This window comes from Pan troglodytes, chromosome 5, assembly GCF_028858775.2.
Source record: "Pan troglodytes isolate AG18354 chromosome 5, NHGRI_mPanTro3-v2.0_pri, whole genome shotgun sequence".
Lineage (NCBI taxonomy): Eukaryota > Metazoa > Chordata > Mammalia > Primates > Hominidae > Pan > Pan troglodytes.
In genome coordinates this window covers 164208091-164224845 of record NC_072403.2, presented here as the reverse complement: position 1 = coordinate 164224845, position 16755 = coordinate 164208091, and the positions used below count along the sequence as shown (strand labels likewise).

General features: G+C 38.8%; 1 protein-coding gene across 7 annotated transcripts in view; it reads left to right on the top strand.

Moving 5' to 3' along the window:
- SYNE1 (spectrin repeat containing nuclear envelope protein 1) overlaps positions 1 to 16755 on the top strand; it is a 518706-nt gene that overhangs the window by 377393 nt on the left and 124558 nt on the right. For all 7 annotated transcript variants that reach the window (XM_016956737.4, XM_016956730.4, XM_063813578.1 and 4 more), the window contains 5 exons: positions 969 to 1125; positions 6390 to 6521; positions 7408 to 7563; positions 8065 to 8274; positions 13537 to 13638. In XM_016956737.4, the coding sequence (XP_016812226.3) occupies positions 969 to 1125; positions 6390 to 6521; positions 7408 to 7563; positions 8065 to 8274; positions 13537 to 13638 (757 nt within the window). The remainder of the gene's footprint in view (positions 1 to 968; positions 1126 to 6389; positions 6522 to 7407; positions 7564 to 8064; positions 8275 to 13536; positions 13639 to 16755) is intronic.

Below are 16755 nucleotides of genomic sequence, written 5' to 3'. Positions count from 1 at the left end.
TTCCTGTGTCCTGTACTACCTTCCCAGGCCCTGTACTATCTTTCCGTGTCCTATACTACCTTCCCAGGTCCCGTACTATCCCTCCATGTCCTGTACTACCTTCCCAGGCCCTGTACTATCTTTCCGTGTCCTGTACTACCTTCCCAGACCCTGTATTACCCCTCCATGTCCTGTATCACCCCTCCATGTCCTGTATCACCTTCCCAGGCCCTGTACTATCTCCCCGTGTCCTGTACTACCTTCCCAGGCCCTGTACTATCCCTCCGTGCCCTGTACTACATTCCCAGGTCCTGTATTATTCCTCAGGGTCCTCTACTACCTTCTCAGGTCCTGTCCTATCTCTCCATGTCCTATACTTCCTTCCCAGGCCCTGTTACTATACCTCCATGCCCTGTACTACCTTCGCAGTTCCTGTATGATCATTCCCGTGTCCTGTACTACCTTCCCAAGTCCTGTACTATCCCTCCATGCCCTGTACTACCTTCCCAGGTCCTGTACGATCCTTCCTCTGTCCTGTACTACCTTTCCAGGCCCTGTACTATTTCTCTGTGTCCTGTTGTACCCTCCTGTGTCCTGCACCGCCCTCCTGTGTCCTGTGTTTTCTCTGGACTCATAATCGTAACTCTCCCTAGACTAACACATTTTTAAGGTTTTGAACTAACTTTTCTGCTATTTGCCAAAGGATACTAGTCTGTAATCGTGCTATAATTTTTTATTCCAAATGTTACAATTATTTTTATTCAATGCATTTTTAAGTATCCCTTCTGCACATGGTTCAGTTTATCAATGAGTAGGAATATAGTTGCTTAATGATTGGCCTAAACATTTTTGTTATTTTTAAAGTGTAAGCTAATAACTAAGGTAATCTTATTTCATTTGAGAAGCCAGGTCTGGTACACACAATAAGTTACCTGTCTTATCACTTTTTTGTGCACATTGTAAACTTAGATTATTTATTCTTCTAATAGCGAAAAACCTGATGTGTTATCCCAGGAGTTGGGGATGGAAGGGGAGAAATCATCTGCTGAAGACCAGATGAGAATGAAATGGGAAAGCCTACATCAAGAATTTAGTACCAAGCAGAAACTACTACAGAATGTTCTGGAACAGGAACAAGAGCAAGTGGTATCAAATATTTTACATTATATATTAACTAATATAAAAGATGTAGAGTTTATGCTGAGGGATTATAACTGTGCAATCAACTTAATTTTCATGATCAATTTCAAACTAAGACATGACACCAATTTTTCACTCTACATTTTTCTTAACAAGTCTATTTCACATTTCCCTTCATAATTATATATTTATATGTGAAAATTTATTTGATTTATAGACAATATTTTTCCTCAGAGATGATTAATATCTGATTCCTTATTAGCCTAAACCATTACATTTTAAGTGCCCTCTTTTTGTGTGTGTTTTGCAAACTTGAAAAAGTAAGGATGGAAATCAAGGATATGCACATCTAGGACAGAAGGATTTCCACAAATCTGGAACTCAATTGTGAGGCCATCTTATTTTCCATTGCCACTTCCAGTATTTAATAATTTCAGGAGATCTTAATGAGAAACACATTGGGACGTTGGTGGGTCTAGGGCAGGGAAGTGAAGCCAGTGGTCAGCTGGAATAGTTACGGACCCATCTGCAAGGCTGGTTCCTGGGAGGGATACTATGTGCTGTCGGGCTTGGTTCCACCGGGCATGCCAAATCCAAGGGAATTGAAGACAGCAACAGATGGTTCCAGATAATGGCTATTACTTCACTCTAAGCAGAAGCCAGGGAACAACTGGAAGTCAGAGGACTTAGAAAGTTAGAGGGCAAATGAGGGAGTCAGGAACACAAGCCAGCCTGGGATGCCTACCACAGCTGTGGCCCAGAGGAATTCTTCAGATACAAGGCTAGTCCCTTGTCCTGGGCTAGCAGCGTCCATCTAGGCTCATTCCAAGTCAGCAGTATTATCGGAGTGAATTCTAAAACCTTTCCTGTTGCTCTGCGGAAGCTGCTGTTTCTCTGCTCTGGCCAGAACTAGCTTAGGGGCTGGGAGAGGCTAAACCAGAAGCAAAGGGTATCAATAACTGCAGTGAATTGGAGGAGGGAAAGGCTGGAGCTGAGAAAGTAGGCATTAGAAAGCAGGCGCAACCTGCCAGAGTTAAATGGAAGGAGATGGTCTAAAGCAGGGCTTCCCAACCCCCAGGCTGCAGACAGGTATGGGTCCGTGGCCTGTTAGGAACTGGACCTCACAGCAAGAGGTGAGCGGCAGGCAGGTGAGCATTACTGCCTGAGCTCTGCTTCCTGGTTAGAACAGTGGCAGCACTAGATGCTCATAGGAATGTGAACCCTATTGTGAACTATGCATGTGAATGATCTAGGTTGCATGCTTCTATTATGAATTTAATGCCTGATGATCTGAGGTGGAACAGTTTCATTCTAAAACCATCTCTCCCACCCCCAAGAAACCAACCCCTGGTGCCAAAAAGGTTGGGGATCGCTGGTCTGAAGGTCATAAGGTGTCCTGTCATCTGTGGATAGCCACACATACGTCTCTCCAGAGCCACGCTTTCTATTCTGTTTTTATAAAAGCACATGCTTTTGTGAATTTTCTGCCCCCTCGCTTTCCCTCTCTGGCCAGGAGGCTTCTTTACCTCTGTCTGCAGAAATAGCCACCAGCTCTGCCCTGGGAAACTTAAAGCACTGTATTCCTGGAAGCAGGTGTCCCAGAATCATATCCACCCTGGCAAATGGTGCCCTATACTTTTTGCGTGGACCTCCTCCCTGTATTTTAATTCATCCTTCCTCAAATCCCTGATAAAATGTCCCCCAGACTCATAGCTCAAATTCCTTGTTCCTGATACGGATCTTCTGGACTTGACTGCTAGCTCTCCCTTCATATTCTAGTATCCCTCCAATCCTTTGAATAGGAGAGGTATGTACAGTTCTGAATCAGGGACTGCAGTCTTTTCTGACTATCTTAAGTTAGAGAAATCTACGATATTTCTAGATTCTGTGCTTGCGTATTATTCTCCATTCATAAAGCACCTGTGTGATTCGTCCGGCATCTGCAGACCTCCTGGAGGTCTCATCCATTACCCGCTTTCATCTTCAAGAGCTGCTTTTGCTCTCAGTTGGAGCCGACCCTCCAGCGTCCTCCATGCTGTGCTTACTGAACAAACCTTGCCCTGCTGCCACTGACATTCCGCAATACCTGGACTGTTCAAATTTAGGTTCATGTTGTGCCTCCCTTGCCTTTGGATTAGAAATAAAAGCATTGAATGTTCTTTTTTAATGACATTTTTGCATTTGAGTGCTTTGTTTCAGCAATCGCTGGTCATTTGTACAAAGTGCCTCATAGGTTGTGTTCCTCTCTGTGGTGTGAAAAGGTGAAGGAAAAGAGAGGGAAGAAGCAATTTAGCTGTCAGTTTCCAGGCAGAAAGGAGTGATCATATAATGAACACATTTTAAGTTCTAGGTGTTAACATCGCTAACAACGTTGTGGTGAGGTCAATATTATCTCTACTTTGTAGACCTGGAAACTGAGGCTTAGAGAGGGTCTTGCGACTAAGAAGAGGTGAATCTGGAATCAGGAAGCTGATCTCTCTGTTACCTAAGTCCCTCCTCTTTCATACTACCTTAATGGCAATTTTGTATCCTAGAAATACTTACTACTTTCATATGTAAAAACGGCACATTTTGGCCTAAAGTTCACTAGGTCAAAGGGCACTAACCTCTTAGAGCAATTTTTCTCAATCTGTTTACTTCCAATGTATTTAGTGCTTCCATGCACAACAACCTACTTGGCTTCAGGGTGAAATACAGCTCCTGCTTCTGGGAACCTATAACCCAAATAAGGAAATAGTGCATACATTTCTAAAAAAAAAATTAGGCAACTATGACAGGATCCATAAGCAGGAATTCAAAGGAAACAAAAGTTAAGAAAAAATAGTCAAAAGTTGCTATGATCGGTATGGAAATTAAAGTAGTAGATTTTAAGGGGATGCTGGGTGGAGGATATCCCAGCTGCAATGGGGAATGGGCTTGGCATATTTACAGGATCATGAGTAGTCAGCCTGAAAGGTGAGGAGGTATTTTGAAAAGTCAAAAGAGACTGATGGCTGGGTGCAGTGGCTCACACCTGTAATCCCAACACTTTGGGAGGCTGAGGCGGGCGGATCACATGAGGTCAGGAGTTCAAGACCAGCCTGGCCAACATGGGGAAACCCTGTCTCTACTAAAAATACAAAAATTAGCTTCATGTGGTGGTGCACACGTGTAATCCAAGCTATTCAGGCGGCTGAGACAGGAGAATCACTTGAACCCGGGAGGCAGAGGTTGCAGTGTGCCAAAATCGCACCACTACACTCCAGCCTGGGTGATGGAGCAAGACTCCATCTCAAAAAAAAAAAAGAAGAAGAAAAAAAGAAAAAGGAGACTGAGTTTGATTGAAAACATGGTCAAAAGTTTGAATGCTACACCGTATCATTGCCCTTATTGGGGAGCCATATGTATACCTAAAAGAGTTTAGGGGAAATAGGGTTAATAATGAAAGCAAAGAGATCAGTCTAGGAGTCTTGTATTTAGGATGGATTATTTCACTATAGGTACTGCTAAAACCAAGAAGAAAAGTTGAGAGGAAAGCTGTGATAAGATTTCTTTATGATTGCTAATAACTTTATTTAGTCAATTTTAAGAAAAATTACTCTATTATTTTGAAAAACTACATATATGCATTATAATAATTCGCATAATGCAGCCAAGTGCAAAGATGAAAATGAAAAGGAACAATTGTAACAATTCCCATATTCTGTAAATCAATTTAATCTTTAAATTCCTCAGTGCTCATAACCAATCCTTTCAGCATATCTTTTTAATTCCTAAATTTTTAATTTTGATCCAGCTCTCAGGTATTAATTTCATTGTCAAATAACTTTTTTCAAGAAAACTCAGGTTCTATCATGTTTGGGAATATCAGCTAGTTGCCTCTATATTTGATGGACAGTTTTCTGTCATACTTTTATCCCTTCAGAATTTGTATTTATATCTGTTTTTCTCTTCTGGCATTGAATGAAGCTTTAGAAAAATCTAACATCAGTCTACTATTTTTCCCCTTATTTATTTTTTGTTGTTGTTCTCTGTATGGATGCCAGAAGAATTATTTAGTTTTCTTTAAGTTTCAACAGCTTATCTAGGCTATGTCTGATGTTGAGTGTTCTGCTATCATATTTTTCCTGTAACACAATGTACTTTTTTTATATTTAAGAATCAAGGTTTGCTTTTTTATTAATTTTAGGGAATTTTTTGGCATGATTTAGATATATTTTATGCTATATTTATTATATCTCTGCTTCAGGGACATCAATTATCCTTGTGTTAGATCATCTTTTTTTCTATACCTATTGACTTATTTTTAGTTGTACTGATCTTTGTTTTTTTAAAATTTGGATTTACTTTTCATCTGATTATTGCAAGAGTTTTCTCTATGCCAGTGATTCCATTTTCAGCAATGTCTGTTCTCATCCTTTCTGTTTCTAATTTATTTATGTCTTAATGTCATTTATTTCATAAAATTTGCAAGCCACCTTTTAATTTAATTTTCTTTTTTTATAATGTCATCTTTTGTGTGTTTTGAAACAGGGTCTCGCTCTGTTGCCCAGGCTGGAGTGCAGTGGTGTGATCTCAGCTCACTGCAATTTCTGCCTCTGGTTCAAGCAATTCTCGTGCCTCAGTCACCTGAATTGCTGGGATTATAGGCTTATGCCACCATACCTGGCTACTTTTTGTATTTTTCGTAGAGACGGGGTTTCACCATGTTGGCCAGGCCGGTCTTGAACTCCTGGCCTCAAATGATCTGCCCACCTCAGCCTCCCAGAGTGCTGTGATTACAGGCATGAGCCATCGTGGGTGGCCTGCTTTATTTTATTTGTATATAATATTTGTACATATTTCTGGTGTATAGTGTGATGTTTGGATACATGTATACAGTGTGTAATGTTCAAGTCAGGGTAATTAGCAGACTCATCATCTCAAACATTTATCACTTCTTTGTGGTAGAGACATTCAGAATCCTCTCTTCTAGCTATTGAGATATACAATATGTTATAGTTAACTATGTTTGACCTCCTGTGTAATAGAACACCAGAACTTATTCCTCCTATCTGTCAGACATTTTTTTCCACTGCTTAAAAAAAAAAAATCCATCCATGGAAACATTGCCATTGATGCATCTGGCCACTGTGTTCAGTGGACATGGTATGTTGTAGAAGTTATATTTCTCTAGAAGAAATTTTCATATGGACAGTGTTTTCAGCATCTATTTCAGTATGCATTTCCAAATGAGAATACTGGGACATAATACATATGCTCTTCAACAAGCTGCCTTTGTTTGCCTACAGCTTTATAGCAGGCCAAATCGACTCTTGTCTGGTGTGCCACTGTACAAAGGGGACGTGCCAACCCAAGATAAATCTGCAGTTACATCTTTGCTGGATGGACTGAACCAAGCCTTCGAGGAGGTTTCATCCCAGGTAAGGCTGTGTTATCAGTGTGTTTGGCTTGGTTTATAAGAGTCTTGTTTTGCTTGTATTGATTTGCCTGGCCTCTGTGAGACTGTTCCATCCACCCCTGAGCATGAGACCCAACACTAGTGATAAGCGCTGAAACAAAGATCACTGGACCCTGGAGTCCCATCCTATTTATTTATTTATTTATTTATTTATTTATTTATTTATTTTTTAGACCGAGTCTCACTCTGTCACCCAAGCTGGAGTGCAGTGGCGCAATCTCGGCTCATTGCAACCTCCGCCTCCTGGGTTCAAGGGATTCTCCTGTCTCACCCTCCCGAATAGCTGGGACTACAGGCGTGTGCCACCACACCCGGCTGATTTTTTTTAATTTTTTTTATTTTTAGTGAAGACGGGGTTTCACCATGTTAGCCAGGATGGTCTCGATCTCCTGACCTCGTGATCCGCCCGCCTCAGCCTCCCAAAGTGCTGGGATTACAGGCGCGAGCCACTGCGCCTGGCCCCATCCTGTTTCCTGTTTTTTATTTTATTTTATTTTTTTCAGAGTCTTGCACTGTCACCCAGGCTATAGTGCAGTGGCACGATCTCGGCTCACTGCAGCCTCCACCTCCTGGGTTCAAGTAATTCTCATGCTTCAGCCTCCTAAGAAGCTGGGACTACAGGCACATGCCACCACGACTGGCAAATTTTTGTATTTTTTAGTACAGATGGGGTTTTGCCCTATTGGCCAGGCCAGTCTTGAACTCCTGACCTCAAGTGATCTGTCTGCTTTGGGCTACCAAAGTGCTCAGATTACAGGTGTGAGCACTGCACCGGCCCCATCCTGATATTTTTCCTGGATTTTCAAAACACTGAAATTGATTATTTGACCCTGTTTTGTGTTTCCCAGAGTGGAGGGGCAAAGAGGCAGAGTATACACTTGGAGCAGAAGTTGTATGATGGAGTCTCAGCCACCTCTACTTGGTTGGATGACGTTGAAGAACGTTTATTTGTTGCCACAGCACTTTTACCAGAAGAAACAGAGACTTGTCTCTTCAACCAAGAGGTAGGTTTAGTAGTTCCTGCCTGTGTGTGTATAACATTACAAAGCACTTGACATTTTGATGGGATAATTAATTTTATGCATAAAGAAAGTCAAACATAAAACAATTCTAATAATGCAGAACATAATTGCTTAAATGCAGAATATTTATAGTTTGCATTTTCATTCTTTGTCTTGTGTAAGTATGAGGGGAAAATGGGAAACTCTTTGTAGAAACACTGTTATGTATCACAAATCTTCCAAATACGAAACACATGCTTAAAAAAAGTACCAAATTCCTAAATAGCACTTTACATTGCTCATTATTACTAGTGAATGAGGTAAAGTCTCTGAGAGCAACTTCCTGAAATGTATAGAAGTATTTGAAAGAGGTTCCAGTTGTCTGAGGTCTGATTGTTACTAAGCAGCCAGAGAGATCTAGTTGACTTTCTATGAGAAAATAACATGATTTGCATATCAATTCATGTATCTAAACACTGAAAAATGCCCTTTTATCACCTCTAGATTCTTGCCAAAGACATTAAGGAAATGTCTGAAGAAATGGATAAGAACAAAAACTTGTTTTCCCAAGCTTTTCCAGAGAATGGTGATAATCGAGATGTTATTGAAGATACTTTGGGTTGTCTTTTGGGCAGGTTATCTTTGCTAGACTCAGTAGTGAATCAACGATGTCATCAGATGAAAGAAAGACTTCAGCAAATACTAAATTTCCAGGTAAGTGAGATATTATCAAAGGATAGGTGACCATTCTCTAGGTATTCAGTAACAGTCAGTCACGAGTCTGTGTTACAGACCTGGTTGTTGTTTTTCTAAATGCATAATGAAGAACAAGAGCATTGTAGAAAATGAAGGGGGTTGAATTAAAGGATTAGAAGCTAAAGATTTTTTGCTCCTAGAAATGGAAGGTTGAGAAAACCACCCACTTCAAACTAAGGACTGAATAGAATTCAATCAATAAAAGTCAAATTTATGGATCATTATAATTATAATTTTTAGTTACTAATACCGGAGTTTAAACACGTTGCGAAAGAATATGCAGAAAATGGCCGGGCACAGTGGCTCACGCCTGTGATCCCAGCACTTTGGGAGGCCACGGCAGGCAAATCATTTGAGGTCAGGAGTTTGAGACCAGCTTGGCCAACATAATGCAACCCATCTCTACTAAAAATACAAAAATTAGCAGGGTGTGGTGGTGCAGGCCTGTAATCCCAGCTACTTGGAGGCTGAGGCAGGAGGATTGCTTGAACCCGGGATGCAGAGGTAGCAGTGAACTGAGATTGCACCACTGCACTCCAGCCTAGGTGACAGAGCAAGACTCCGTCTCAAAAAAAAAAAAAAAAAAAAAGAGTATGCAGAAAGTGTTGGAATATAGAAAGGGCCATAGACTGTAGTACCTAAGAGTCTTTGAAAGTGGCTGTGGTCTAATTACTTCTACCTGTGTTAAAATGTGTTACATTACTTTCCAGTCCTAACTCCTCAGACTTACTGCCTTTTAGCCCCATATTATAATTCTTATTGTGTGCTTAGGAAACTTTTCCTATGATTATATACCGGAACAAATGCAAAAGCTGCTGATAAACTTTTAGTGCTGATTTTTCATTCCTAATAAAAAGCACTCTTTGAGAATACATAACTTTTAATTGAATGTTATTTTTAACCAACATGAAAGATTTTATAAAATAGAGACATGTCATTAGGGCCAAGAGTTTCATGTAGAGTTTTGATTTGCAAAAAAAAAAAAAAACCACTACACATAAATGTAGCATTAGCCAAGAAACATGGAATTTTCATGAGGCACAAATTACCACTGCCTTCTGGTAGTCTACATTCTTAAAACCACAGAGTAAAACCATCACAAACATTTGAGTTTCATTTTTTTATTCACAAAATATTTTCTCATATTCATTGTCTTTAATCTTTGCAACATCCTGCAGACGTTGTTCTGATAATAATTTTGCAAAGTCAGAACAGTAAAAATTAAACATGTAGTCTCCAAAGCTAACAGTCTGGGTTCAAATTCTGGCTTTGTCACTTACTGCTGTGTAACTTTGCAGCTTGACTTCCATGAACCTTGGTATCCTCAACTGTCAAATCATACTCATACTCATATTAATTGCCTCATAGACTGTGGTGAGGATGAAATGAGTTGAGATGTGTTTAAAATACTCTGAACAGTGCCTGATACATAGTAAGCACTCAGCAAGTGTTGTTATTGTTATTAGTAGTAGTATTATAAGAGATATAGGATCTAAAACCAAGAGAAAGATTAAATTACTTCAGTGTTACTCAACCATTAAGAACTAGAGCCAGGATTTTACTCAAAGAATATATATATTTTTGTATTTTATCATATTAGGGTGATCTCAGGGAAGATGGAGAATGTGGGCCTTCATTAGAGTCTCTTAAATTTTATCCAATATCCTTTGCCAGTTGATGGTACCACCAGCAACTCAGTCTTGTCCCTGAGTCAGTGGCACTGCTATCTAGCAGTCTTCCCTGATAGTTACTGCCCCCAAGATGATCAAGTCAGAATCCCCGAGTGCCTCAGCAGTCCCTTTTGCTCTCATTCCCCATATCTTTTGTGAATTGCATTTAGTATCTTTAGTACTTTCATACTTTTAAACTTTATTGGTAATTATCACCAGTCACAGTAAAATATGAATTAGGCATGAATGCTCTGGAACTTACTTTGTTTTAAGGATCTAAGAGAATCATGGAATTCTCTTTAAATCACGTTCTCTATTTTTCTTCTGCCAACAAGTTTCTATTTGTTGGTGGCCAGCTCACGAACAAAAAGACATTTCAAAATATTTGTGTTCCAATTTAGTTGAGAGAAACTTTCCAATGTTAACATAATTAAAGGTCAAGTCACAAACTATTTTCCTTTTTGTTTCAACTTTGCACCAAACACCTTGTTATGCTGTCAGTCCTCAGCAGTTACTGGAAGGGTATGCCTTCATTCTGCATTTAATCTTTGAGGATTAGCTTTTGCCAGACTGCTAACATTATTCTATACCAAAAAGGCTATTTGGAAGGATGCATAGATGTTATGTAGATGTACATTACATATATAGAATCACAATAAAGTCAATTATGAACTATTTTGTATTTTAAAAATTTTACCCATGGACGTAACCTCAAATTCCCCAAACATATAATTGTGTATTGTAAATTATTTTGAAAATTGGAAAATGAATGAAAGAATTCTTTAATGAATGAGTGAGGCAGCACAACTGATTTTATTTATTTTATTATTTATTTATTTATTTATTTAATTTATTTATTTTGAGACAGAGTTTTGCTCTTGTTGCCCAGGCTGGAGTGCAATGGGGAGATCTCAGCTCACTGCAACCTCTGCCTCCCGTGTTCAAACAATTCTTCTGCCTCAGCTTCCCAAGTAGCTAGAACTACAGGCATGCGCGCCATGCCCAGCTAATTTTTGTATTTTTTAGTAGAGATGGGCTTTCACTGTATGTTGGCCAAGCTGGTCTTGAACTCCCGACCTCAGGTCATCTGCCTGCCTCCACCTCCCAAAGTCCTGGGAATACAGGCATGAACCACTGTGCCCAGACACAACTGGTTTTAAAGCTTGAAACTTTCTGCAAATCTGTTTCTCAATGGCTAGAATCCTGCTCCTTTTTGCCCTGCCAATAATTCCAGTGACTATAAGAAAAAAGTGATGTATTTTATGTTTGTAATATATGGATACCTTAATTATCCTGTTGTATCACAAGTGTAATAATACAAAAATAGTTCAATTCTTTGCATTTTTATTTTTAAGAAAATGTCAATATCCATGTGATTACTAGCACCTCTTAAAGTTTTTATTTAGTAATTTTAAAATCAATCATATTCTTTGCTTTACTGTCTTCTTGACTAGTCTCTCCCAATAATCACTCTGACTTCCAGAAATATGAACTCTGTGTTTCCTACCGCCTTGAGTAGAACATAGTTAAGAGAGAAAATATGATATTAAAAGCATAAAAATGGGCCGGGTGCGGTGGCTCACGCCTGTAATCCCAGCACTTTGGGAGGCTGAGGCAGGTGGATCACCTGGGCTCAGGAGTTTGCGACCAGCCTGGGCAAGATGGTGAAACCCCGTCTCTACTAAAAATACAAAAAATTAGCCAGACGTGGTGGTGCATGCCTATAGTCCCAGCTACTTGGGAGGCTGAGGCAGGAGAATTGCTTCAACCTGGGAGGCTGAGGTTCCAGTGAGCCGAGATCGCGCCACCACACTCCAGCCTGGGTGACAGAGCAAGACTCTGTCTCAAAACAAAACAAAACAAAGCATAAAACTGGCATACAGGAAACCTATATATGCACTCTTCATTTCTAACCCATGTTATGTTATATATACTTAGCTACTCATTTAGATTAACTGGACGAATGTCACTATACACACATATGTAGATAATGTAGGCTTCTGTTCAAGTGAATGCAGGACATCTTTTACTAGGTTTAAAAACAGATAAATGTGTGATGGTTTTAATGGCCCACGTGACCTTACTCTGAACACAGTTGAATGATACAGACCTAGTAACTCATATGTAAAACTATTGTTTCTAGGATTTTTCCAGGGCTGTTATTATAATTTCCTATTTAGTTAGCCACTAGACTTGCAGATTGCTTTGAGTTTTGGTTAGTGGCAACTATTCTAGTTCTCATGTTCAGCGCTATATTTTCAATTTTATAATTTTTACTGCATAATGCACCCATTATTTTGCTTTTTAGACCTGAATTTACATTATAAAGCCTTCACATGTTCTTATAGATGTTTTTCTTCCTTGGTACGATTATCCTTCCACTCATTAGACAGTCAGAATGTTTGCATGTTGGTGATGTGCGTGATCAGGCCCTGGTAAAGAGGTCCTGAGTTGAGCTTTAACCTCTGACAGATATATGTTTGCTGACTATTATGAAATAGAACTTATTTGTTGATATTTTAGAGAAAAAAATACATTTTTTTGGTAATTTTTTTTTTGAGATAAAGTCACCCAGGCTGGCATGTAGTGGCGTGATCATAGCTCACTTCAACCTCAAACTCCTGAACTCAAGGGATCCTTCCACTTCAGCCTCCCAAGTAGATAGGACTACAGGCATGCCACTGTGTCCACTTATTTTTTTTTTAAAACTTTTTGTAGAGACCGGGTGCACTTTGTTGCCCAGGCTGGTCTTGAACTCCTGGCCTCAAGTGATCTGCCTCAGGCACCCAAAATTCTGGTATTACAGAGATGAACCACTGCACCTGGCCAAAATTTTTTATAATTTAAATATTCTTCTAATTTATTATTCCCTGTGGAATTAAGTACCAAAGTTCTGATAGTTGTCTCCTTTTTATACAAATCTAACTCAATATAAATATATTTGGACATTTAAATGAGTAATATTTTTGAACAAAATACCTAACAAGATCTTTTTGTGTTGTCTCTTCACATGTTTTTGGCCATCATGGATAATATTTATTTTCTAAACTTCTGGATGGCTTTTTTAAAGCTTGTGCAAATTTTCCAAAAATAGAAGAAGAAACTGATGGCGGGAGGGAAGAAGAGGAGAGAGCAAAATGGAAATCATATGATTCTTGAGTATCATATTATTTCCCAAATCAGGATAACACCTATAGGTTATTTCCCTAGATAAGAGCCACTAATATAATATTTCTGTGCAATGTTTGACTGTGCTCGTTTATTTCGGATGTAACGAGATTAGGGTGACAAGCGTTGCTTTTTACATGTATGGTTCAACTTCATTTGTGTTATGTAGAAAATACTTTGGGTAACAGATTCTTCAGAAGTCAGTTTTAGCACGTAAGTAAATTGTTACCAGTTCCTTTTACCTTCCCATAGCACAGTATTGTTTCTCCTGGAAATTAAATTTCTGTGCCTCTATGTTATTTCTTAGAATCTGTGTTATATTTACAAGTATTTTGAATTCCCTGTTACACATTTTGAGTTTTCCTGTTGCTTTCCTCCTTAGAATGATCTGAAAGTGCTGTTTACATCACTGGCTGACAACAAATACATCATTCTGCAAAAACTGGCAAATGTGTTTGAACAGCCCGTAGCAGAACAAATAGAGGTATTTATAGCTGCCTTTTCCTAGAAGAGAAAATGCATAGAGGAGATATGACTTACTATGAAATTTTGAATATTCTATGAAAGATTAATGGCTCACAGTGGCACTTTTGTTTGTAGTATTTTTGTTTTTGAGTACTGGGTTTGAATAACATACCAGGTGACATTGACTCTGTTACTTACATCTGCACGGAACTAGGAAATGTGAGCTGGGAAAAGGTATCCGTGGCAGATGCTGACCTGAAGGAGTTTTCTGCCCAATGATGAGATTAGATATGAACCTCAATGACATAGGGCAGAAAGTCAAACTGTCCTGGGAGTGGTACTGACAAAGCATTATGGGTACTCAGACCCTTCTGGCCTCCAGCAGGGGTAGGATTAGGGAAGCTTTGTAGAGGGAAATTTGAACTGAACCTAAGAGTTTGGACACACAACAACAGGAAAGAAAGATATCACGGTAAAGAGGACAGCAAGAAAAAAGGCACAAATTGTTAGAGAATTCTGAGCACTTAGGGAAAAACACAGGTAATTCTATTTTAGCTGAATTTAAGATAAATGAAAGTGACTGAGGACAAACAAGATTGGATATGTAAATTTAAGGCAGTTTGTAGGGCCTGTTGAATGTGTGACTTTGGACTTTATTCTATAAACTAGTTACCTGTACACTTTATTTGTTGCATGCCTCATTAGCTAAAAAAAAAAAAAAGGAAATAAATATGCAGCATAAGTGTATGTATTTTTATTTATTTATAAATCATAAGCAATTTATGTTATAAATCACAATTAAATTCAGCCACATTTATTTTCAATTTTTGTTTGTGTACATGCTACAACCAAATTTGAAAATTAATGTGGTTGAATATAAATGAAAGATGTGGTGTTTCATCCTGGTAAATCATCTTGCACACTCTTGGGTGTTTAGACTCAGCTGGGAGATCCCTGGCCATGGAAAGTTGTAGGGGATGTTTGCAGGTAAAAATGAATGGCAGTTCTAGATCTTGCTTCTGGTTAGTTTACATGACAGCACCAGGGTCAGGAAACAGGAGATCCATCATGAGGCTTCATGTAGCTGTACTGGAGAGAAAGAATGAGAACCCAAACTGGCATGATGGCATGAAAATGCAGAAGATAGAAGAAATGGGAGGGATGTTAGAATATCTCCTGTTTCATAAGCTAAGTAATTGTGAGAAGTATGTGTTTTAATAGAATTCTCTGATTTAATTTCAGCGAACTTCCCGGGAATCTATGGATAGACGATAGAGAATAATCTGACATATAATATGTGTGTGTGTGTGTGTGTGTGTGTGTGTGTGTGTTAAAGAACACCTCTCAAAATAGTTTGCAAAACTGTGTGTGCATTTTTCTTTTTATTTATTTTAAAAAATATATATGTGTGTGTGTGTGTATATATATATATATATATAAAATAAAAAATATATATTTTAATATGGAGATAGGGTCTTACTTTGTTGCCCAGGCTGGTCTGGTCTTGAACTCCTGGGCTCAAGCATTTCTCCCATCTCAGCCTCCCAAAGTGTTGGGATTACCGGTGTGAGCCACCGCATCCGGCCGTGCATTTTTCTTGACCATAATTTCATCTGCTTTTTAAAGAGATTTCTCATTTCTCCCCATGAAAAATCTTTTTTTTTTTTCTTGGCTTATAATGTATGTGTGATTCCAAAAAAGACTGGAGCAACTGTAGTGATGTCTTGCTTTGGATTTCTAATATGAATTATGAGATATGTATGATCACAAGTAATAATTTTTACTAATTTTTGACCAATATAACTGAATGTCACAGATGAAGAAATAACCAATTAGATTTTTTTCTTTGAATAAATGGAATGCAACTAATGAACGTGCTAATTCCATGCCTACCCAACTTGGATTAAAAAGGCAATAACAGCAGAAGGCATGGGGAAGACACACCTCACTCAATATAGTCATCTCTTGAATTGTGCTGTTCCAATCCAGAGCAGTTCTCTTGCCTCATAAACCTGGTGCACAGTTGTCTTCTTGGATTTCCCTTCACCACCATCCTGAGAATCCCTTCATTTCTTCCTATGTTGGATCTTCTCTCTTCTGAATCCCAAGTCTTTCTCTTTACTGCATTGCTTCCTTGTTTCGTTAGTGCATGTCCTTTCTTAGAAAGGGTACATGATAAGTGTATTTTTGCAGATGTACGTCTGAAAATGTTCTTATACCATGTTCACACTTTATTGATTGCTTTGCTGTTTTTATGTGATCCTTCAGGGTCATTTGTTGAATATGAATTCTTTTGGAGTTTCAAGGCTTTTTCTTCATTGTTTTCTAGCTCTCAGTGTTGTCTTAAGGAATCTAAAAACATTCTAATTCCCAAAGGTTTCCAGTGTCCTGAAATTTCACAATCACATGCCTTGGGGAGGATCTATTTTTATCCACTGGGCTGGGAGCTCAAGGGGCTCTTCTGATTTGGCAGCTCTCATCTTTCTGTTCTGGAAAATTTTCTAATGATTTATTTAATACATTTCTTTCCTGCATTTTACCTGTCTTCTTTTCTGGAGAACTCCTTTTTGTCAGATACTCGGGTTCAACCCTTGAACTGTCTTACCAAGAGACCTTTCTCTGTCTTTTTGCTCCGCTTTTTGAGAAACGTCCTCAATTTCAACTCCAGACTCTTATACTGAGTTGGCATTTCTGCTCTCATGTATTTAATTTTCCCGGAGCTCACTTTGGTTCTCTGAATGATCCTTTTTGTAGTATATTTTATTTTTTTTAATGAATACATTATCGTTTATATCTTTCTGGGTATATTAATGGGTTTTTTTTTTGTTTAAAGTTCTACTTTTCCTGTATAATCTGTTTTCCTCCAGCTTGCTTTTATTTGTTTGCTTCTGTTAGTCCCCATCTTTCATGTCATCGAAAGGCATATTGAAATCTTTTGTTGCCTATTCAGGTTTAGGATGGAGGACTAAACAGCTGAAAGGGAACTGTGTGTGTGGATGGAACATGATAATTTTAAGAGTTCCTGCAGGATGGTCTCTATGGACCATTTATTTGTTAGAGAATCCTTCTGTCAAATTGTCAGGCCTGTCTTATTGGTGTGTTCAGATATTTTTCCCTCTCATCTCTGGAGACTAGA